Here is a 25,091-nt window from a genome sequence, read left to right as displayed (position 1 = left end):
CATCTTTACAGTGTGGGGAAAATTTGGAAATCAAACTTGTGCCTTGATCCATTGTAAAGGGTACAATTTTTCTTAGAAATGTGTAAAGTACCAGTTTTGGGAATGGCTGAGAAACTGGCACTTTTCTAGGCACTTTTCAGTATAAATGGAACTTTCCAGAAAGATCTATAGGAGCAAGTTAAAAAAAAAAAGAGTGAGTGCTTCAATGTGAAAGTTAGACTCAGTGTGTCTCATTTTCATTCCAAGTGGTCCCTCCACGTGGGAAAACGAAGCTAATTGTTGGATGGGGAAGTCTGCTGCAGAGCATCCATAGGCCCTGGCACCAGCCCGCTTGGAGTTGGGATACCCACACCCACTGTCCTGAGGCCAGTTCCTGTGAAGCAGCTTCACAGGGTGGTCCCTGCTCCCTACTCTGGTTTTCAACAACAAAATCTCAGATCCCTTTACCAGGTTAAACATTTTAAGCATGCTTTGTCATAACTAGTTTCTGTTACTAGTTCTAAAATTATGCATGGTGAGAGCTCTTCTATTGTAGAACCAGGTATTACGAAGTTGCTTTGGGGATAATGGTGCAGGGTTGATGTGTTCCCCTCTTTCAGTACTTGTTGTGATGTGGTATCAATTTCACCATTTCTAAACCAAGGAAAGAGGAGTGTTTGTCCCAAAGTCAAGTGACCAGCACAGCCGGGGCGCCGCTTACCAGGGCAGGGCTGCGTGCTGCAGAGCGCCTCTTCCGTGTGCAGCCCCAGGCAGATGTCTCCTCCGTAGGCTGGGGCTGGGTTTGTGCAGGAGCGGGTCCTCATGTAGTGTCCACCGCCACATGTCGCCGAGCATTTTGACCACGAGGACCAGCAAGACCACATGCCATCCACTGAGAAGGGACACAAAGTCACACCACTTCTGAAATCCAAATCTGACCCATTGAATGTGGCTAGAGATGGAATCTGCATTGCAGGACGCACCTGAGTGCACCACTGCCACTCACAGAGGGTATTTGGGGTCTTCCTCCTGGTGAGGGAACCAGTTTTGCATATTCTTCCCTACGTTTTTTTCAATTCCTCTTATTTGTTTTTTCAGGAAATATCTCTCAACACATTATACATAGGCATGAGGATGGCAGAGGAGAGAAATGTATGTAATACAATCCCAGCCCTGGGAATGAACCGTGGACCACATCCTGCCCTTATTAACATGAAGCCTCAGCTAGCTCTCACCTTTGCTAATCACCCACTCTAGTCGGCCAGCTGAGACTTATAGTCAAGGATAAGTAGTTCCTGGCACAGCCTTCCTTACGAACTGGATTAGGATTTGCTCCATCAGAGTGGGAAAGAGAAAAGCTAACAGGTCCTACGAGGAAGGGCTATGAAGGATGCTCCGTAGATGCAGGCACCAACCAACCAAACTAAGTATAACCACACACACTCAACAGTGTGTTCATATAACAGACTAAACAGAGGAAGGCCCAGTATCTGCAGCCAGACTTCAGGTTGGATGTGAAGATGAGTTTTACAATATGAACATTAGGCAGATCAGCTTCCTTGACCAACAGTTTGACGAAAGACTCTCTATTATTATGCGTAGATAGTATTGGAGTTTTTCTCCAGGTCCCACATGAAAAACTGAGTAACCACGAAAGAGAATGCCAGAATTGTTCAGGATACAAGGTGGTTCTGGCTAGGATGACCCAGTTGTATTTTAATACACCCATCACGATTTAATACATCTTTATGGAATAATATTTTTCTTTAGACGTAGGCATAGGTAGAAAGAAAGTATTTTTGAGAATGCGAGCAGAAACATCATGTTTATGATGATATTTAATTTGCAAAAAGTAAAACACAACAAAAACAAAAACACTTGAACCTAATTTTAAAATGAGTTTGTAACTTAACTGGGAATTCTGTGAATCAACAGTTTACATGGGTGTGCAGAATTCAACAATATTTTCCCTCATAAGCAATAAGCTGGATGAGAAAGGAGGAGGGGACCAGTCAGACATCTGACACAGGCCATGAGACCAGCAATAAGAAGGCAGGCATGCATTCGCCTAGAGCTTTAACATCTTCCAAACCCTCTCTCATGTCTCTTTCTCACTGCGGGGAATGCCTGCTGGCAGTTTTTCTCTGTCTGTAACCCAAGCTGAAGCTTGGCTTCAAGTGGGTACGCTTGCACACCCCTCACTAAGGCACAGGCAAGTCACAGTGCCGTAGATAGAAGGTGTCATGGAGCTCGGCTGTCTGAATGTACACAAGGCAGTCAGGGGCTCAGAAGGTTCTAATGCCTCATGTAGATGGGAACCCAACTTCGAACCAACTACCTGAAGATGGCATGATGAACCTGCAGATCACTGGCCAACAGGTACATGAAAAGATGTCCAACATCACTAGTCATCAGGGAAATGAAAATCACAACCACAATGAGACATCTCCTCACACCTGTCAGGGTGGCTATTATCAAAAAACCACCACATTAAACAACAACAGATAACAGTGTTGGGGAGATGCTGGAACTCTTGTATGCTGTTGGTGAAAATGTAAAATGTTGCAGTCACTATGGAAAACAGTATGGTGGTTACTCAAAAAATCAAAAATAGGGAATGCCCTGATGGCGTAGTGGTTAAGTTCGTGCGCTCTGCTTTAGTGGCCCGTTGCCAGTTCAGATCCTGAGCAAGGACCTAGCACTGCTCGTCAAGCCATGCTGTGGTGGCATGCCACATAAAGTAGAGGAGGACTGGCACAGATGTTAGCTCAGTGACAATCTTCCTCACACACACACACACACAAAAAACATTAAAAGTAAAATTACCATGTGATCTAGCAATCCCACTTCTGGGTATATATACAAAAGAATTGAAATCAGGATCTCAAGGAGATACCTGCACCCCCATGTTCATTGTAGCATTATTCACAATAGCCGAGATACGGAAGCAACCTAAGTGTCCACTGACAGATGAATGGATAAAGAAAATGTGGTATATACATACAGTGGAATGTTATTCAGTTAAAACAGAAGGAAATCCTGTGATATGCCTCAACATGGATGAACCTGAAGAACAGTACACTAGTGAAATACGCCAGTCACAAAAAGACAAATACTGCATGATAACACTTATATGTGGAATCTAAAATAGTCAAATTCATAGAAGCAGGAAGTAGAATAGGGACTGCCAGGGGCTGGGGAGCGGGAAACAAGGAGTTGTTGCTCAAAGGGGTATGAAGTCTCAGTGAAGTGAGATGAATACGTTCTAGAGATCTGCTATTCAACACTGTATCTACAGTTAACAGAACTGTATTGTGAACTTAAAGGTTTGTTAAAAGGGTGGATCTCATATTAAGTGTTCTTACTACAACAAAAAAATTTAAAAATTTAAAAATAAACCAAAGACTAAACGTCCTCAGTCACAATCATTCTATAATCATGCAGCATCTAATGGTCACACACTAGGAAGCTAATAAACTGATGTCTCCAATCTACCTTGTGATATTTCAAATGGCATTTATTCCTATCCACATCTCGACTAGTACTTAAGCCAATTAATATCTCATCTAGTCTAATAAACCCCCCTCCCAACACACACACCAACTGTTCTCCCGCTATCATGATAAATTACCCAGGCACAGAATCATTTGTTGTTTAACAGAGAAAATGCAGTTCTTGTTTGAAATGTAACAGTTTGAGGGAGCATTTGTAACAGAACCCAGTTGCTAAAACATTTCCACTTGCCAGTTTAAACCACAAGATCACATGGTACCCTTACCAATTTCAATTTCAATTTCACTGCCCTGAGAGATACATTAAGAACTAGGGAAACAGATGATTTCAGTACAAAATGAAATCAACGGAGAATTTCAGCCACTTCTTCACTCTATCAGGTAGTTGCATTGGTCTGTAATTGCCCTGTGCCCCAGGCCAATTCTAATCCGGTCTCTACTTCCTGTTCTTTCAACTTTGTGCTTACATAACAGGTGTCAACCTTCTTCTTGGAGCAGTGACTCTGGAGACAAGGGGCATGGTGGTTTGTACTGGATGAAAAAGGATATTGAATATTGTAGAAACATTTCATGTTAGGAAGGCTAAAAAATTTCTAAAATAGAAATTACAGAATACAAAGTTTAATGAAATAGTCTTCACTGCCAGGGAGCATGCAGAGCCCGGTGGAGAAGCAGGGACATTCAAAGCCAAGAGAACAAAACACACGTGAGGCACCGTGCAGGGCATGGCACATCAGGGGATGGAGTGAGGCTGAGCATCTGAAATCTTCCTTTTCTGCTCCATAAACTATGCTGGACTAAGAAAATCATCGCGAACAACACTAGTGATGATAACAATAACTCATTCAGTATTGCCCCTCATCCTCAGGACAGCCATGGAGTGTGTTCTAGAAATAGGGGACCCGAGACACAGAGATGTTAGGTTGTAGAGCGAATGAGTGGGGAGTGGGACTCGCCACTGGCACACTGAACCCAGGAACAGGCATTGAGTTTAGGGTTTCACATAACTCCTGTCACATCACTAGAAGTCACATGGAAATCTCCTCATGGCCCGAGAGAGATTGGCTCAGAAGATTAGACAGATACACGAAAGCTCAGATCCATGTTTCTTTCAAGGAATGAAAGCAATTAATTGTAGGGAATTATTTTTGATCAAGTGAAATTTATAGATTAAGTAACTTGATAGAAGGGATAAAAATCCTTGTTCTAGCTGAATACTCCACCCAGGACAGTAAAATAAAAACAATGAAGGCAACAGAAAGTACCATTACTAGTGATCTAAAGAGCCAAGTAAAACTAAATAATTAACGTCTGAGTGTCAGGCATCCACAGGGCTGTCAGAGATATAAAGTCCTACATTTACATTCCTTCACATCGTGGGCATATTTGATATCAATTCCCCGGTGTACTGAGTTCTGGGCCACACAGGTCTTCACTGAAGGACGCTGTGCTCTCAGCTCCTCTAAGGATCTCTGAGCAGAAGTGTCCTACACCAACCGCCCCCTCCACCCCCACCCCAAACAGCCTCAATGCTCTCTCAGGACAGAACCAATGTCTTACGCTCCTTTTGTGTCACTTGCATTTTACAGAACTAAGTGTGTGGACTCCACGATATCATGGACAGAAAAGCACAGAGTGTTCTTTGCACATCACAGGTATCCGACAGATGTTATCTATAGAACACACACCTGTCCGAAGTCTTCATTTTGAGACAAAGAGTTTGCCTCCCGGTTAGCTTCTCACTGAGTGTTCCTTCTCCCTCACACTTACTGTTTTCATAATAAAGGAAAAATGAATGATCTTATTTGAATTTGAATGTTATTTAGTAACATCTGTTACTCTACCTGAGTACAGTCGGTTGTCTCTAACTGTCAACCAACATCTGAAATCCTTAGTTCTGAATCAAACAAGGATGGAAGATAAGAAGGAGTGAAGAAGAAAGATCAAGCTGCTTCCCAGTGTTGGAAGGATATTATGCAGGCGAAGGTACAAGTTAGATCAACTCACAGAAGGTGAAAAAGGATCATTTCAACACTGGCTCAACTTTAAAACCACATTGCAGTTCATTGTACACACTAGAATTGGAGACAAAATTTTTCATTGGTTAATTTAAAAGGTATTTTATCTTCTTCTAGCTTTAGATTTATTTTCAAACTTAATCATAATGAGAAAACTCGTCTTTGAATAAACTATAGTGCTCGTTTGTGACTGTTCATGATGGACCCAGCAGGACCAAGGAAGAGGAAATTTATAGAGAGGAGAATGCCCTCAATGAGGTAAAAATAGCCCTATAACTGGCTGAGCAGCTCAGCATCTGCAACCCTAGGGGCTTCAAACCCCTCTTTGCTGAGTTCCATCCTGTCCTGTGTTTGGGAATTTTCCAGGAGGTGGGAAAGAGGACTGATATTTGCCCAACTCAGCCCCGTGAACTCGCCCACTCCCAAGTGGAAAGTGACAGGGCCACTCTGAATATTTCCACAACTCTCTATGGAATCTTGGCTTTCAGAAAGAAAATGAGGACAGAGCTATTTCAAGACATTAGGTTATGTATACATGATACTGGCTTGACCATCAAATCAACCAAAAATAAAAATAACCACCAGATCATGTTAATGGGATGTCCTGAGATGGGCCTGAGCCTTGCACTGAAGGACCAGGGCAGCATCCAAGCATCTGGAAGAATCTGCACGTCTGCCAATGGCAACAAGGACTCATGTCTGGAGCATGGGGAGGCAAGGGTGGATGGAAGAATCCTGACATTCCCATGTGGCCCTCTCTGCTCCAGTTTACAGCACGGATCCTAATCTAATGATGTCACCCCTTGAGCTCCCTCCCAGACCTGGGGGAGGAGTCCTTCGACTCTTCATGCTGGGGCTGTGGGAAAGAACTGGTTCTGTGACCTTTCCCAGCTCCTTGACATTGCTTGGCCAGGGAAGCCGGGTGGTTGGAGAGAAGAGTCTCCTGAGGCTGAGAAATTCAGGCAGAGACAGCCCAGGAGGAGTGGAGCAGCTGTAGGAGCAGGGACATTATTGGGAGCCTCAGCCACAGCTACAACTGTGCATTTTCAGTTTAATTCAGTACATGTTTCTTCATCCAACTATCCATCCACTCACCCATCCATCCATCCATCCACCCATCCATCCATCCAGCCATCCATCCATCCATCCAACCAGCCATCCATCATCTATCCATCCATCTACACATACATACATCCACCCATCCAACAAATGCTCACTGAGCACTGCTACAAGCCAGTTCCTCAGTTCCTTGTTTAAAGAACTCAGAAAGTTGTTTGTACCTACTGAAAAAGATGCTATACTTGCAAGCTTCTGTGTCTTTAAAAATGCTGTACACAGTGTTTGGAATAACTCCCCCATTCCCCATCCCTGCGTGTCTATTTGGTCAACTTCTGTCCCTCAAGACTCAGTTCAGGGGCAGCTTGCTAAGTGTAACTGCCATGATTCCAGCTCAATGGGTCCTTGGATGATGTAGCCACTATATCTTCTTGTCACCAACCCAATAGCCAGTGACCATACTGGGTTGCCATTAATCACAGGATGCCTCCTTACTGAACTGTAAGTTCCTTTCTGACTTGGATGATATCACTGTATCGTTCTTTACGCTGTGAATAGTGCAGAGTGGGCTATCCAAAAACGTTTGCTGAAAAATTGAATGAATGAAGGAAGGGAGATCAAGTAACCAACTGTGTGATTTCTCATCATGCAACAAACAATTACTGATAGCTATTTCTAGTGTGTGCCAGGCCCGTGCTGGGAGCTGAGGGCACTGCAGGAGGTGAGAGTGTCTCAGAAGTCCCCGTCCTCCTGGAGCGTTGCCTCTGACAGACGTCAAAGGCAGCACACACAGCTGTAGACCAGCACTCGGGATGGCCATAAGACACCGGGTTACAGATCCTCTGACTGTGGAAAGGTCAGTGGAAGCAATGAAGGTGACAGGGCTGCACCCAGAGCTGTGGCAGGAGGAACACAGTGATGGTCAGAATGTTAAAGGAGACAGAGGAGCCTTTGGGGCTGTCAGACAACACCCAGACAACACTCTTCAAGCTCATTTTATTAACCTGGTGCTTGTTTGGGAATTCCATGGAATGAAAAGCTGGGTCTCAGGAGGAAGACCCAGAAAACACAGTTCCTGTGGGCCTCCAGGAGAGAAGAGTGTGTGCTCAGAGGACTGAACTCAGAAGAAAGTGGACCCTGATGACCAAGGGCACAAGGGACCTGGGTCACCCTTGATAACCATCACCCTGGAGGAAGAATCTGTGGTATGAATGGAGGCCAGTTCCCAGAGGGCTGGGCCCATCAGAATCTTGGAGGGGGCCAGCCTCCAGGTTCAGGGACATGACATATCTCTCCAACTTCTCCATTAGGCACAGCATCTAGAGCCCACGATCCTCATAGGGGCTCATAAGAATGTTTTAGTTTCTTTTAAATCAGAAGAAATAAATGAATATAATCCAGCCTAGGTTATATTAAGCTGAGTGAGCTCCCTAGATTAGAAGGTCTTCTAAGGCCCTTGATTTTTCAGAGCTTTTCCAGATCACTCAATCCACTCACCTGGGCAAGGCAAAATGTTGCATTCCTGGTACTCCAGGGAGGGGCCCAGGCAAGGCATGCCCCCATACTTGGGCTCTGGATTGTTGCAAACTCGCTTCCGATTCCGAATGCCCCTGCTACAGTCGCGGCTGCACTGTGACCATGATGTCCAGGCTGACCAAGCCCCATTGACAGTGTGGGCAGAGTACCTTCCTGCACGCAGGAAGTCTCCAGAAAGGCCTGCCAAGGAAAAGGTAAAGTGTGATTCTATCAGGAGTTCTCAGAGTAACCAGAGTCCACACTAACTTTCATCGTGTATCAGTTGTGTGCTTCATTTCTATAACTACACTCTCAAAATCAGATGAACACTTTTCATACTTCAGAAGTCAAAAAAAAAATTGCAGTTGAGTGACAGCCTCCTAGAACTCAAGCCACAACCTCTGCCGTCGCTATTAAATAAGGTGCAAGAACGATCTCGATTTGTAAATGTGGCAAAATCCTCACACAAGCAATAGGGCTTATGTTTGTAGGTCTCTTAATTTTCTGAAATACAAAGAAACCATAACTTTGTCACTTCCCTTGGGAATTCTACAACAAACCACCGTTATCCACGATGGGGTGGTGGTCATCACTGAGGACATCCTCTGGAAAAATGGAGGCAGGATTCAAACATTCTCTAAACCTGTCCCTTCCCCTGTTAACTTTTCCAAAGCGAGTGAAGGCTGGTGAAGGTGTGGCCTTAACTGCTTCTGATCACAGGCCATGGGGACACACGTCCACTCCAGAAACATGCAGAGGGCTCAGCTCCTGACCCGGGACTGAGCACAACCCTGAATGACCTTGCCACTTGGCAAACGCTTCCTGAAGTGCAGAGTGCACTACGAGCAGAATGTGTTTCCCCAGGAACAAAGGCAGCAACAGAAGCAGTGCAAGCAGCCGGGGGTGTGTATGTGTGTGTGTGTGGGGAGCTGTCTTGGTACGAACTGGTTCAGGTCTGCTCCGAGCAATTTGTACTTAAGGCGTTTAATCAGCCATAGTCATTCCTGTTTGTTTTGATGAAGATGCCTACTTACTTACAACGTTAAAAAATATTCAGTAATTTTCTCACATGTAGGCTATGGGACACAGATTTTAACAAAAAGCTCTCAAAGGATGCAATGAGGTCCTGGGGAAGCGTGAGAAGGCAAATATGCCAACAGTTCTATCCATTCATTGTTCAACTCCTGGGCTGTTGTTTACTTTAAAACTCTGGTTCAGAAACCGAGGCAGGATGCTCTTTAGAGAAAATGGATTAGAAATATCTGCCTGTGATGAACCAGCACTTTGTGGTTAATCAATAAAGAACAGCCGTGCACAGTTAAGCCCCATTTTGTGTGGTCAGACGCCAAGTCCAATTTTGTATCTTCAAGATATCAATGCCAAAATGCGTGGATGGTCATTAGAACTTGAAGCCATTAAGACACAAGGAGGATGAAGTACTTTTTAATGCATGTCCATGATATACTTTTGGAGGAAATACAGGATCTTTTATAAATTTTTCCTTAGTTTATATTACTAATATTTAAAACAAATATTAGCTTTGGTTTTGTATGTATCTGAGAATGGAAAGATTAAAAAAGATATGTTCAGAAAAGAGAATAAAGTTAACGTATAGGGAAATACTCTCATTCATTTTCTCTTTTTTACTTTGATGTCACAAGAAATAAGACATTTCACAGCCTGCTCTGAAATAAGGGAACAGGTAACTGAAACTTGAGACAGGGTTGCCAGATTTAGCAAATAAAATACAGGAAGCCCAGTTAAATCTGAATTTCAGATAAACAACAAACAATATTTTAGTATAAATATCCTCTGAATATTGCAAGGGGCATACTTATTCTAAAAAGATTCATGGGATATAACTATACTAAGAAAATTCTGAAAAATATCTGAAATTCATATTTAACTGGGCATTTTGTATTTTATCTCACAACTCTGACTTGAAATCACATGATCATCCTTTGTGGAATGTAGATCTTTAAAATGGGCCTTCAGTTTTCTATCTCTTGGTTTTCCATCACTTATCTTTTCTCCTCACTAAAGCAGGATTTTACAGAATTAATGAGTGAATATAATTTTGCTTGATTTTCTAGATGGGTTTTTACTTGTTTTATTTAAATTATAGACTTAATCACACAAAATCCTTCACTAAAGCAGACTTTTTCTTTAATCCAAGAAATAATAAACAAGCTTAAATAGTTACTGAGCTACGATGAGCAGAATGGTTTGAGGTCAGGAGACAGTTAACGTCAGTGAGAACGATATGATAAGGAGTGGCTCTTGATGGCAACTGTTGGGCCTCCATGCATCCAGGCTGGTAGCTCTAAGCTGCCTCAGCTGTTCAGCAACTCCCAGGGGGTGGCATGGAGATCTGTGACATGTGTGCAGCTGATGGTCCTGACTCAGAGCCACTCTGTGTAAGGCTTCCCTCCAGCACTGCAGGAGATTTATCGACCTCCTTGAATTCATCCCAACCACCTCAGCCCAACATGGCGACTCACCAGCTCTGGTTCCTAGGCCAACCGCTCTGGGTCTAAGGCTCTTTCTCTAAAAATGACATTGATGGCTACTGTGCTTTCTATATCACATTCATCATGGAAGAATAAGGTAGAATCATAAACACAAAAGTGCTGAGACATGTTCAAGGTGGTCTAGTGCAAGATGTGGCTATCACTGTTCTCATCAAATTGTGCTCCGAGAACCATTTTCTTTTTAGAATTGGACAGCTTTTGTTAAATTAGATGAGAATGATGGGAGAGATAAAGAAGGAAGCAGAAATGAATCTCTTTGGGACAGCCAGCCTCATCTGTTTCCTGCAACCGAGACACCTGAGCTCCAGGGAGAGCAAATGAGTTGCCTGAGGTGAGAGGACCATTCAGTGGCAGGGCCAGGTAGAGGGTGGACCTTCTGGTCTGCCCTAGAGCTTTCCCCACACTGCTAATATGGCACTGAGCGGATTTATATAATTACAAGGGCAAAGCAATTTCAAAGCCTCTGAAAGGATTCTCACCTGTTGTGCTTTTTAATAGAAAGACTCTTCTATAGGTATAAACATAGAGATGCACTTCTGTTGTCTTTGTCCACTTTTAGGATAAAAAAGGGAAAGCTTCCTTGCAGCTTATGTTTCAGTGCCGGAAGAACTACAGAAGATTACTGAGCCTTCCTCAATATATTTTCTGACACGGAATAAATCTCCCACAAACTATTCTGGACCTATTATAAATATAGTGTTATTTTGAGGGTTGAATTCCTAGGACCACCTCAATCTACGACTAAATTTTTACAGTAAGAGACTTTCCCATTAATGTGCTACAAAACCAGTTCTGCTCTAGAGGGATCATTGTTATAAAGATTGCTAAGCCATAAATAATCAAAAAGAAAAAAAATCTTTCTATTCACTCAGAGATAAGATCAAGGCTTGTCCATGGAAGTGGGTCAGTCTCCATGCAGTCGCTACTCACCATCTGTGGAACAGCCGCTGGTTCCATCACTAGAACAATACCGCATTTCTATTCTCTGTCTTCCCACTTCCAGTAAATTCGGATCAGGCAGGCGGGCTTTGCACGTGTATCGAAATCGCTGCTCATAGTGGCCACCATTGTCAGAGATGTTGACAGGTGTCCAGGGGGTCCAGGGGGTGGTCTTCTTCAGTTCAGGGCATGGGTTGGTATTACAAGGCTGGTACTCCTGGAAGAGAAAAGGAGTGGCACGTGCTTATCATTTGGAATAAACAGAGCCAGTGGCTTCCTTCCTTGAGTGAAAGACAAGGCTCTCTCAAACTTCAGATCCTCACACCTACCAGCTACTCTCCAAAGTTACAACTCCATTTATGTTAAATTAGGCATGTAAGGGAATGTTCAGCATTCAAGTCAACTCTGCGGTTTCTCCTGCATCAACAATGAGCATGAGACAATAAATGTAATTGTATGTGAATAAAAATGGTAATCCCATAAAAATCACGTTCCTTCCATTTAATAAGTAACCAAAAATGCTGATTATTCTGATGTTAAGCTTCATTGTTTTCTTTAAAAGATTAAAGTTAAAATGCAACCAGAATTTGCTTTTGAACCACATAATATTCATTTTGATTTTAACAAATATTTTAAACTCTGGGATCATAGATTCAAAGGGTTAGAGTGGTAAGTATCCAATTGAAAACATAATATATGCTAACCTTTAGTCAATAAGTTTTCACAAGATTTCCCTGGTGAATACCTTGATGGCATTTCTCATTTTCTCCTCCTCTCCCTCACTACAGGTATATGCAAGCACAGGTGGGAGGGTCTTGAGAGCTGAGCAGAGAGTAGATCTGAAGGCCTGACAAATGGGGGCATGGTGTGTGCTGGGAGGGTGGGATTTAGGACCACAATTATGAAGATCCACTTGAACCACTTAAAAATTTCTTGGCAAGTATTTTAAACACTATGGCTCCAGAAACAGAGCCAAATATAAGGGGTAGTGGCTTTGACCTCGGACACAGCACTACATCATGATTCTTCCATTTGACAACAAAGGATATTTCATTAGAGGGAAAACCCATAGCATACTCAATTACGGTCATACTTTTAAAATGATTTTTATCAAGATTAAATATACATATAAAGTAAAAATTAAATAGCTCTCTAAGATTTATTATGAAAAAGAGAACTGTTCTATCCTTCCCCCATCTCTTTCAGTTGAATATTTGGATATTTACCCCATAGAGATAAACTAGAATTCTCCAGGATGAGTCATTGTCCATTAACTGTGCACCATGGGAAAAAGGATTTAGCTCTTTACTCCCTACCCCACTCCCTGTGTCTCCAGCATTGATGCAGCCTTTCCAGATCCCATCATCCTAATATGGTTACCCTGCATTTTTGGTTAGACCAAAATCCAGTGTTTGCATCTATCACTAGGTGAACTATAGCCACACGAGAGTGATGTGGCGGACTGACTGACTTCTGCTTCGTGTCCAGCTCCCTTCTGTCCAAGGCAAGAGTTCTCCTGTTTTTTAGTGGTAATCGTCTAGTTTCCATGAGCTTGTTCTTAATTCACCCTCCATCAGGTATTCAGACACAGTAAGAACTCTCTTTGTTGGTTTATGCTTTGAAAAAAAAGTCCCTTTAATATTGTATCAATGAGTTTTCAGCAGGAGATAAAGTAGCCACATGTGTCGACACCACCGGCTTTACCTGGAAGCCTATTAAAATCTTTACTTGGTCACTATTCTAATGATTCAAACTAGTTTTCTTTACTAGTAACTATCTTCTTTTATTTTTCACAAGGGACAATACTCAGGAGTCCTTCATGTTTGTGACATCTTAGGCTTTGAACATAAAATATGTACAGTGGTCATCCCTGCTTCTCAGATTTAATACCCTGTCACCATTCCTTCCCCGAGACACACTGGTGCTCCTCATCCTCACACCAACACATGCTAGAAGACAGATGACTTCATTTTTCTTTGCTTATAGCCTTTCTTATTACAGCACCTTCTGGATGCTGACTCCTAAACGAACAAATAGCCCCAATGAACACTATAAACCCAACTGTGTGAAAAACTAGACAGAACACGGTATGCTCGCTCTTTTTCACTTGAAATGGAGAACAAATGATAGGAATCCAATGAACCTTGTTGGGGATCTTCCAGGCCTACTGCGTGGCAGCACTGTCATTCTCAGATTGAAAATGCCATGTGCCACTGTCCTCCCCTTCATCACCCTGTGCCAGCCCAGCTGGGCAAGTGTCCAGGGGCTCCTCGCTGAAATAGACTCAAAGCATATGCCATTTATGGGCCCCCGCTTAAAAAGCGCAGGTCTTTAAGCATTAACAAGTTTGACATAACCTATAAAATAGTAAGATCCCTCATCTTACTAAACAAATATAGAGGATATTCCCAATAATTCTTAGTTTCCTCACACTAGAAATTTCATCATTTCTATGGAGATGAAGTTTTGTATTTGAAATATATGAGTGGAAAATATATTTTAAAGCTGGCTCAAGTCTCTCGGTTGGCCTCTGTGTGCTGGTGACATGCCCAAGAGGGCAGGGGGTCATGCATCCCAGAGGTGGGCACAGCTCAAAGATGAGGATCAAGTCAGGCTCATTAGACCTAAACCTCCAATAACGAAGTCTGTTCTTTCATTCGTTATCTCCTCATACCACAAAGTTTAACATGAAACTCAGGACTTTCTCCTTTCAGATGCCTTTTGAGGTTTGATTATATGCACTCGTTTAAAATACCGAGATGCTGAGAAATTCGATGACTGATCTGTTTTATATTGATGACCAAAATTATGAAGTGATTCAATTCAGTGGTGAGTAGTTACATGGCTCAACTGAATCTGTGCTACAACTTACTCATTACCTGTTGTTATAACCACCCAAACTTGAACAGCATTACATTTAATCCTAAAGAAAGAAATTATTTTGAAAGAGATTTTCGGGAGCTGATTACTATTATTTGCCACATAGGATTTTAATATTCTGGCTGAAAATATGAGGAAAAAATTGGTTACTAAAATCAATCCCTCTTCTGGCTATATATCCAAGGGAATTGAAATCAAGATCGCATAGAGATAAATGCACTCCCACGTTCAGTGCAGCGTTACTCACAATAGCCAAGATACAGAAACAACCTAAGTGTCTGTCGAGGACAGAATAGATAAAGAAGATGTGATATATATATAGAAAGAAGTTGTGATATATAGATATAGATATATAGGAGAAAATATATAGAGAGAAGATATGAAATATCTATCTCTGTACATATATGTTTATATATACACATATACGCATATACATATGTTCATATAGGTACATCCACATGTGTAGGCGTGTATCTACATACCTACATATATGTGTCTACATATATGTCTATCTATGTCTATCTATGTCTACATACACTATACATATACATATATATCTCTACATCTATCAATCTAAATATATATACATCTACGTAGAGAGAGAAAGAGAGAATAGTCCATGTGATATTATTCAGCCATGAGAAAGAAGAAAATCCTGCCACTTGTGACAACTTGGATGGACCTTAAGGGCATTTTACTAAGTGAAATAAGTCAGACAGAGAATGACAAATTCTGTATGATCTCAGTTATATGTAGAATCTAAAAAAGACAAACTCAGAGAAGCAAAGGTAGAATGTTGGTTACCAGGGGTCGATGGGTGGGGGAAATAAGGAGATATTGGGCAGAGTGTGCAGCTGTCAGTTATCAGATTAACAAGTTTGGGGATCTGACGTACAGCACGGGGATTACAGCTAATAATACTGGGTCACATACTTGAATGTTGCTAAGAGAGTGGATCTTAAATGTTCTCACCACAGAAAAGAAATAGGAATTATGTGTCAGAATGCAAGCGGCAGTTAATCCTATGGTGGTAATCATTTTGCAATTTATAAGTGTATCAATCAACTCGGTGTAAGCCTTAAACTTAAAGACAATGCTACGTGTCAATTATATCTCAATAAAGCTGGAAAAAATAAAAATAAAATAGCTGACGCAAGGACCAAATAAATAAACAAATAAATGGTCAAGAACAACAAAGAAAAAAAATGGAATGGTTACCAAAACAGCTTTATATGATTCTCCAAATGCGTTTCCCGTGTAGTTTCTGTCCCCGTCAACAGTGATAAAACCATCCGTTGGAGACCTGGGAGCCAGCCTGCCAGTCCTCCCTCACTTCCAGGCTAGGTCCTACAGACATGGCCTCTTGCTTTCATTCTCTCCTCCCCATCTTAACTGCCTCTTTTCTAATTTAGGCCGTTGCCTCAGGCCTATTTCACAGAATCAAAGCATGCATTTCCCTGAAGTTTAATTGTTTATTTATAATTCTGCCTCCACTGAGACTGAGAGTTTGTCAAGAGCAAGAATTTTGTCATATTTATTTTATATTACCAATCTTAAGGACAGTGACACTATTTTTTTTGGTGAATAGTAAATCATATTGATCAACTCACAAACAAGCCCATTCAAGTGGAACTTGTATAAATTTGGGGAAGAAATTTAAATGGTTAAGTGGGGCCCCTGTTTTGCTGTTTACTTTTTCTTTAAAAAAACTAAAATGTCTTATATTCCCTTGGTAGGAAGTAAAATAGAGAGATGGTGACAATCTGAGCAAAATTTTGATACCATGTTTTCAGCACAAAGTAAGAAAATTACCCTTGAAGTCTTTTCATCACTAGCTGAATATGTGAACTAAATTTATTCTCATATGGACTACTCATGATTTTCATAAGCATTTATCAAGTTCTCTTTCAGTAAATAAGCTGAGTTAGTCACTGAAGACTGAGACACTCTTTATAAGAGAAACAACAAAGGAACGGGATGGTGCCTGCAAAGGGCATGTGCACAGATGTAGATCCATGACCACAGGAGCCCGTGGCCAACTGAGCAGAGACTGACAGGAAGTCCTGCAAGTTACTTTAGTGGTCCCGGTAAAGAAGAAAAGTAAAGAGAGAGAGTGGATCGAAAGTCATATGGCCACAGAATGACTTCTGCTTTCTACCAAGATGGAGTAACAGAAAGGGATTAACTTTTTCACCCAAAATAACTAAAACATATAAGTTCTTAAGATACTGGACAGCAGGCAATGAAGGACAGTGATTGCCAAGTGACAGGAAACATGAGCCCCACAACTGCCGCAGCTTACAACCTGGATAAGGTTCCCAGGCGGTGGAGGAGGAAGGAGAAACCCAGGCGCAGACTAGTGATTGAGGAGACAGAGCTGGGAATTGGAAGAAGACAAAGGGGCTGGAGTTCTCAGAAGGAGAGGGCTACACAAAGAGAAAACTGCAAGTCATGCTGAGGTTCCCCTCCAAGTATTCAGTTGAGTACAAATCGGTGGACACATGTGAAGAAACTACACATGAGTGGGGACAGACCCATCTGGAAAGATCGAGGAGAACAGTGTGCGTGTCAGTCACATAGGGCTGGGAACAGTGCTTGCTCCAAAGAGCCGGAGTGAAAAACCTAATAACTCACCAGCCATCACTCAAAGTACCAAGAAAGGTCTTGCCTGCACAGTGGGAAAAAATCACCCCAGAATAAACTCTGCTCTGATCTCAGCTAACAAAACCTAAAAACAAAAACCAAAATGATCAAACAGGTTTCACACAACTTGATCATGTGCCAGAGGAGCGCTCTAGCGTGTTTTTAGGAATACAGAAGTGTCCAGGGCACAATAAGGAAAAAGTCACAATCTACATTTTACATCTAACCTAAAATTACCAGATATGCAAAGGAGCTGCTAAAAAACACAACCTATTATGACGAAAAAAATCAGTCAACTGAAATTGGCACAGAAATAACACAGATGACAGAACTTGTAGTCAAAATCATTAAAGCAGTTATTAGAACTGTATTCATATGTTCAAGGAGCTAGAAGAAAGACTGAACATATTAGGTAGAGACATGGAAGATATAAGGAAGAAATAAAATCAGCTATACACAACATTCTACGGGGCCAACTTCAATCTGATATCAAAATCAGACACAGGCATTAGAAAGCAAGAAAACTACCTGTGAATATTCCCCATGAATCTAGATAAAAAACTTCTTAAGATTTTAATAAATAAAACTCCAAACTATCTAAAAAGATTAATATCTCACGATTAAGTATGGATTATGTCCGGGATGCAAGGTTGCACTAACATTTGAAATTGCATCAATGTAATTCACCATATTAACAGTCTAGAGAGTAAACCTATATGATCATCTCAATAGATGCAGAAGTATCATTTGATAAAATCTGAAATTTGTTCCTTATAGAAACTCTCAATCAACTAGGAATGAAAATAAATTTCCTAAATCTGACAATGGACATGTATTAAAAACATACAAGCAGCAGCTTACTCAATGGTGAGAGCCTGCATGCTTTTCTCTTAAGATCAGAAACAAGAAAAGAATATGTGCCCCTCCCACTTCTATTCAATATTATACTGAAGCTTCCAGCCAGTAGAATTAGAAAAGAAAAAGAGTTAAAAGTCATCTATATTGGAAAGGAAGAAGTAATTATCTCTTTATTCACAATATGATTGTATACGTAGAAACTGCTATAGAATCTGCAAAAAAGTACAGAAGTAATGTTAATTTATCAAGGCTGCAGAATACAAAATCAATATAAAATATTAATTTTATTCCTACATACTAGCAATCTGCAATCAGAAATTAAAATAATCCCATTTATAATAACGTCAAAAATATGAAACAGGAATAAATATCACAAAATATGTGCATACGTTGTACACCAAAAGGAAACTGAATCCCCTAAATGATCTACAGAATCAATGCAATCTTGATCGCAATTCCAGAAGGCTTTTTTAAAATAAAAATTTATAAGTTCTTTCTAAAATTCATATGGAAATACAAAGTATCTAGCAGAGCAAAAGCACTTTGGAAAGGAAGAACAAAGTGGGAGCACTTATTCAACCTGACTTCAAGATTCATTATAAAGCAATGATAATCAAAATGCTGTGGCATTAACATCAAGATGGAAAGATCCAGCAAAGGAACAAACTGGAGAGTCCAGAAGTAGACCCGCAGGCATATGGCGTATCGAGTTTTGATAAAGGTGCAAAGGCAAACCAGTGGAGACAGTGCAGTCTTTACAGCAAATGGTGCTGCAACAATTGGATATCCATATACGAAATTAAGAACTTTGATCAATAACTTGCTCCATCAATGATAATAAACTCAAATGGATCACAGGTAAATATCTAGGACCATAAAACTTCTAGAAGAAAACATAGGAAAAAAATCTTATCTTAGATTAAGCAAAGATTTCCTAGATAGAATGTCAAAAGCATTGTTCATAAAAGAAAAAAAAATAAGTTAAATTAATCAAAATCAGGATCTTCTGCTCTTTGAGAGACACTGTTAAGAGAATGAAACACAAACCACACACGGGGAGAGAAAATTTACAAATGAGATGTCTGATAAAAGACTCATATCCATCATATATTTTAAAAAATATATAAATATTGCCAAGTGTTAGGAGCAGACATTTCATCAAAAAAGATATGCAGATTGCAAAAAAGCATATGTAAAGATGCTCAACATCATTTGTCAGAAAAAGTAAATTAAAACCACAAGTGAACCACCACACACCTATTAGAATGGCTAAAATAAAACAAAATTTGTTTTGAGAAGTCAAAAACCTGACAACACCAAATGCTGGTGAGTTTGCAGAACAACAGGAACTCTCATATCTTGCTGGTAGGAATATAAAATGGCACAATCCCTTTGAAAACTATTTCCTAAAAAGTTAACACACAACACACACTTACCACATGACCTAGCCATTTCTTCCTAGATATTTACCCGAGAAAAGAAAGTATATGTCATACAAATACTTGTACATGAACGTACATAACAGGTTCATGTGTAATAGCCCCAAACCGGGAACAACCCATATATCCATCAGCAGGTGCCAATCTAAACAAAGAATCTTATATCCAAATAATACAATACTACTCAGCAGTAAAAAGAAATGAACTGTTGATTTATACAACAACATAGAAGAATTTGAAAATAATTATGCTGAGTGAAAGAAGCCAGCAAAAAAGAAGTGACACTGTATAATTCCATTCATATAAAACGATGAAAATAAAAACCAGCATAGAGGCAGATAGTAGATCAGTGGTTACCCGGATTGGGGAGGACAGGGAGGTACATGGGGGGGGGTTACAAAAGGGAAAAAGGAAACTTTTGGGTTGATGGACATGTTCATTCTCTTGATTGTGCTGATGGTTTCATGGATATACACATTTGTCAAAACTTATCAAATTTTATTCTTAACCATGTGCAGTTTATTATATGACAATCACAGCTCAAAAAAGTTATTAAAAATTATATGGCCACAGAAAAATAAGCCTCTTTCTAATAAATGGTGGTTACCTTGCTTATTTAGAAATGATACTCAAAACAGTTGTGTTTATACATACCTGCACACGTTAAAATTATAGGGTTTTTTCCACGGCATTCATGTTTGAATATTTACAACTGAATATCACTACTAAGTATTTGTAGATAAATGCTTCATAAATACAAAATGTGCATCATCAAGTTTGATTTTACATGTCATCATATATGCCCGAAAAATGCTATTTTCTATCATACAATGAAATTTGGGGAGGAAGACGCAAACATTCAGACTACAGCAGAACACACCCCAACAAATGCCAAATGAGGAGCTAGGAAAGATTATCTCAGAACACAGAACATTTTGGAATCCACCATCCTGCTTTTGATCCAGTCCACTGGCCCAAAATAAAAATTCAGTGCATGCAACTGAACCTAGTTCACAGAAGGTGAAAAGACTTGATATTCAAAATGTTGCATGACAGTCTATGCCAGCTACCCTGAAGAGAACCTGATGATTTAGAGATCTTTAAGAACATTCCTAATTTCTTCCCATTACTATTACTTGTCATAGAGCCTCAATGAAATAGAAATGTTTTTCAAAATGTGAAAGCAATATTGCAACAAAGAATGCATATTTTGAGTCGAAAATTCCACTATTCTACATAGTAATTGCTTGCATTTCAACAGGTTTCCTCTCAGTAACCACAGTTCTCTCTAAGATACTTTCTTAAACATTTACTAAGCCACTAATTTGCATAGGTCTCCCAGGCCTGTGAGCTTCTTGAGGGCAAAGCCTGGGTTGATGCAACTTCCTTCGCCCTGGTTGACTGGCACCATCGCTGGCTCCAAAGGGGGAGCGGACTGAGCTGTGCAAGCCAGGGGATCTCAAATGAGTGTATTCACTTTCAACCAGCAGTCAGCCTGCATTCTTTTGAGTGCAGAGAAGCAAGAAATATTTCTGTTTTCTTACTAAGAAAAGATACGTGTCTGTGTGCGTGTATTAGGTTATATATATGTATGTGTATCAGATTATATATGTGTGTGAACATATATAAAATGGTGCTAGCTTTCCTCCTGGCACATTATCTTGGGCATTCCTTTTTATAACACTGTAGAGAGCCCAAGAGAATAAGAGAGAAAATCAGTGCTGTCCCTGGAAATCTTTGTTATAGAGGCTGTGATTTGTGGGCACTCTATAAACTTACATCTCAAATGAGAAGATCCATCTATTTATTTTATTCTCTCACCATAATGCCTTTAAATTCTTAGTCTCTGAGAGTGAACATCAAGAATTTAGACAGCTTTTTCTAGCAAATACCTTGCAATGAGAGGAGAGAGTGCTTTCAGTTAGAAGTGGAAACCTATCATTGGGGAAAATGTCTCCTCGTGAAGCAGACGATTGAGACAGGTGACCTTGAGCAAGGGAGTCCGCACTTTACTTCCATTCCTCCACATTTTAAGGGAAAAATGTTCAAATGTAATATACTTGCTCAGAGGATTAAAATAATTTATACACATTTTAAGAGTTCTTACGAGGAATTTTTGGAAGAACTAGAGTAAATAACATAAACCAAACTGAGGTTGTGTTATTTGAGATTAAGGCTTTGGCGGGACAACTTATAGGGCATTACTTTTAAAGTAATACCCAGGGGTAGTAGTCCTGGCTTCTTATAAGTCCAAAAAAAGCAACAAGTAGTCGTTTGCTTTCTTACTAGAAAATAATATTGGCTTTATCTGTGTGTGCACGTGTGTGTGTGTGTGTGTGTGTGTGTACTATATTATATAATATATATAGGTGCATATATGTGTATGTATATACACACAGACACACACACAAACATATATATATAAAATCACCATACATACACAAGTGAAAGAAAAATAAGATGTAAGAAAATAAGAAATACTCTCTATAATCATAGTATATGGACATTACGGTTATAGTCACATGAGACACACTTGTGTGGGCTAAAGTGACTTAATTTCTTGGCAACAAAATGTAAAATCAAATTATAATAATAAAGTGGTTATAGAAAACTCAGTCATGAAGATACAGGCTAAAACGATACTCTTAGGCCAGGGTGAACCCTCATTGAAAAAAATAAATGCATTGCATTAAAAGCTATTACTTAGCATCATAGGTGACCACTAGTAAATATTTTCCAAACAGCCGATGATTAGTATAGCTTTGATAAGTAAAAATTTATTCTACATATAAATTAATTTCTAAAACAATTTAAGTTTTGAGTGTTTGAGAAATATACTAAGAATAAACGAGAGTCAGATGGTGTTGATAAATATATGCAATTTGTTTTTACCTGCCTATTGATTGCAAAAAATTTAAATCCCCTTTTTTTCTCTTAGATCATTTGAATGCATTTTTTCTCTTCTTTTTTTTAATTCTGCTTTTTGTAGCTAAAGGAACTTAGGACAAAACAGAGCTGTTGCATCTTTTTCTATTTGCTTATTCAATTGGTAAAAGTCCTAAAGATATCTTACAAAGATCCAGACTACTCAGTTTTTTTCTTCATTTCTTCAGGCACGTAGGGTTGGGTGGCTTTGGGTCCCATAGATTAAGTAGTCCTAGCTGGAGCCTTGGGAGCAGCTGGTCTATTTTCTATCAGTCACCTGTAGCCTGATTCTTTGATTATGGCACAACTATGATCTTAATGGTCCTTTGACAGTAAGCACCTCCTCACAGACTGTGGTAGGCAGAATTCTAAGCTGCTCCCGAGATTCCCACCATGTGTGTGTCACGCCTGTGTAATCCCTCCCCATGAGTATGGGGGGTCCTGTGAAAATGATGGGACAATGGCCCTCTGGATTAGGTTCTGTAATCTAAGCCCTTCTAGTACCGGACGAGAGAGAGATTTTCCTGCTGACTTTGAAGAAGTTAGCTGTCATGCTGTGAGGGGACCAGGTGGCTAGGACCTGAAGGCAACCTCTAGGAGCTCACAAGGACGTTCAGCCTAAAGCTAGCAAGAAAAAGAGGACCCCAGCCCCAAACTGCAAGGAACTGAATTCTGCAAACAACTAAAGAGCATGAAAGAGGACCCTGAGCTTCAGAGAAGTGTGCAGCTCTGGTCAACACCTTGATTTCAGCCTATGAGACACTGAGCAGAGGAATCAGTGAAACTGGGCCCAGACTTCTGACCCATGGAACTGTCAGATAATAATAAATAAATGTTGTGTTAAGCCACTGAATTTATGAAAATTTGTAACACAGCAATAGAATACTAATACACACTTTGTAAATATGTATTTACTTGTTTGTGTATATAAAAAGGGAATCTATTCCCTGACTCTGCTTTTCTTCCAAAACTCCAAGGATTCAGCTTATCAGATGATTCAAATGAACTTGAATTTCCTTATCTACCGCCTCCTTTGCCTCTTAATCTGGTCTCCCAGTGGCAAGGAATTTTCTTTCACAGAAAACTCATTATCTTCCTGCTACCATATTCCCCTAATTCTTTCTTATGAAAAAGTTCTGGTTAAAATTTTAAAAAATGGCCACTACTTGCTATGAACAATACATAGGAAATTTAAGGTGCTGATGAAAGTCTGGCAGGTTATCTACCAAATCGAGGTTAGTTGTTGCAATTCATGTCTTATTAAAGGTGCCTGATACCAGGCAGAATTAATCTTTTCTTTAATTCAGCTTTACAGAGCAGTGACAACAGACACATGCATTAACCATCAATTTGAATTTCAACTTCACCAATTCCATTAAAGCTGCAGATTTTAGTCTACCATGTTTGAGTGCTGGGTGAGTGTCTTTTGCTTTAAGGGCATAAACAGAATTTAAAATGGTGTGCAACAGGGAAAAGCATCTGTTATCAGGAAATACAAAGAAGCCTCGGGTTCAACAAAGTTAAATAGGTTTCCTCAAATCAGGAGGGATCGAAGCCGATCTTGGAGCCCTTTTCTCATAACTTCTTGCGGAAGAACAACTGAGTAACTGAGTCGACTGCCCATTAGCAAATGCTGCCAGGGAGGATGCTACCTGGAATCAAATAAGTTCTCAAAAGGTGAGAGCAATTTCGTTGTTGTGTGACTGATTCTACAATCAACTGCACTGATTCAAAACTGAGAAGGAGGGTAGATCCCTAGAGTTTCGAGGTTGCATGGAAGTTAACCCTCTTCTGCCAAGCCTAACCAGGACTTGAAAGATTGAGGAAGGGGTCTCACATTCATAAAATCCTTAGCCCACTTGACTCCTTATTCTAATGGGGAAGCCATCTAAAATAGCCCCCTCACTCAAGGCCGTAGGTGGGCGGCTTTCCAGTGAGTGGATGATGCATATGGACTGGCTCTTCATTAGACTTGCTCCTCAAGTAATTTCTCCTTTGAGTTTATTCATAAATGGGCCAGTCAGTTCTTACTATGAAATTCTGTGCTCACTTCCAAGTTTGTAGCCCTGTGTGATAAGCAGCAGAGCACAGCTGGTCTGTCCAAGTGGTCTACTCCCTTCAGTTATGTAACCTAGTACCTCAGCTTTCTCACCTGTAAAATGGACATATAAAGAAGCACAGAGTGATGATTTGGGAGTGCTAAACTAGATAATGCTTTTACAGTGATTATCAGGGAGCCTGGTATATAAGCCAACTTTGGTCTGCACAGATGCCTGGAAACAAAGATGGGATATAGAACATGAAAATATTAGGAGTTCTCCAAAGTTGGTCACTAGCAATCTCGAGAAATCATCCCCTCTCCAAGAAAATGCAGATGGTCATAATAACCCATTATAATCCCAGGAGGATTATACACAGGGGAATAGATTTATCTAACTGGTAAAATAAGTTTAAATTTAACTTGCATCCAAGTTTCCATGTGCATCATTTCATTCCCTCTGTAATATGATCATTTAGTGGAAAATTATTATCTTCTACATTTGCTCTTATCTGAGTTCACATGAACCTGACATTTTATCAGTGCATATCCCTTAAATAGTTGGTTAAGATTTCATGCCTGAAAAGAACGTAGCAAGAACATCTATTTAATCTAAAATCGCTACATCATGAATGATGTATTTGGAAAGTTCCCTGCTAAGGTCAAAGTCCTTCTGTCACTTCATTTGATCAGTATGGAAATAATTGGAACTCTTGAGTGTATTTTTTGGCTCTCCAAGCTGGGCTCCCATCATTTAA

General features: G+C 40.2%; 1 protein-coding gene across 4 annotated transcripts in view; it reads right to left on the bottom strand.

The window, feature by feature from the left end:
* The window catches only part of SEMA5A (semaphorin 5A), a 460,083-nt gene that overhangs the window by 17,264 nt on the left and 417,728 nt on the right, over positions 1-25,091 (bottom strand). For all 4 annotated transcript variants that reach the window (XM_070519875.1, XM_070519877.1, XM_070519876.1 and 1 more), the window contains 3 exons: positions 11,542-11,767; positions 8,063-8,281; positions 701-871 (listed from right to left, as the gene is read on the bottom strand). In XM_070519875.1, coding sequence (XP_070375976.1) covers positions 701-871; positions 8,063-8,281; positions 11,542-11,767 — 616 coding nt within the window. The remainder of the gene's footprint in view (positions 1-700; positions 872-8,062; positions 8,282-11,541; positions 11,768-25,091) is intronic.

This window comes from Equus asinus, chromosome 10, assembly GCF_041296235.1.
Source record: "Equus asinus isolate D_3611 breed Donkey chromosome 10, EquAss-T2T_v2, whole genome shotgun sequence".
NCBI lineage: Eukaryota > Metazoa > Chordata > Mammalia > Perissodactyla > Equidae > Equus > Equus asinus.
Note: the sequence above shows the minus strand (reverse complement) of the source record. Positions and strands in the feature narration are given on the sequence as shown.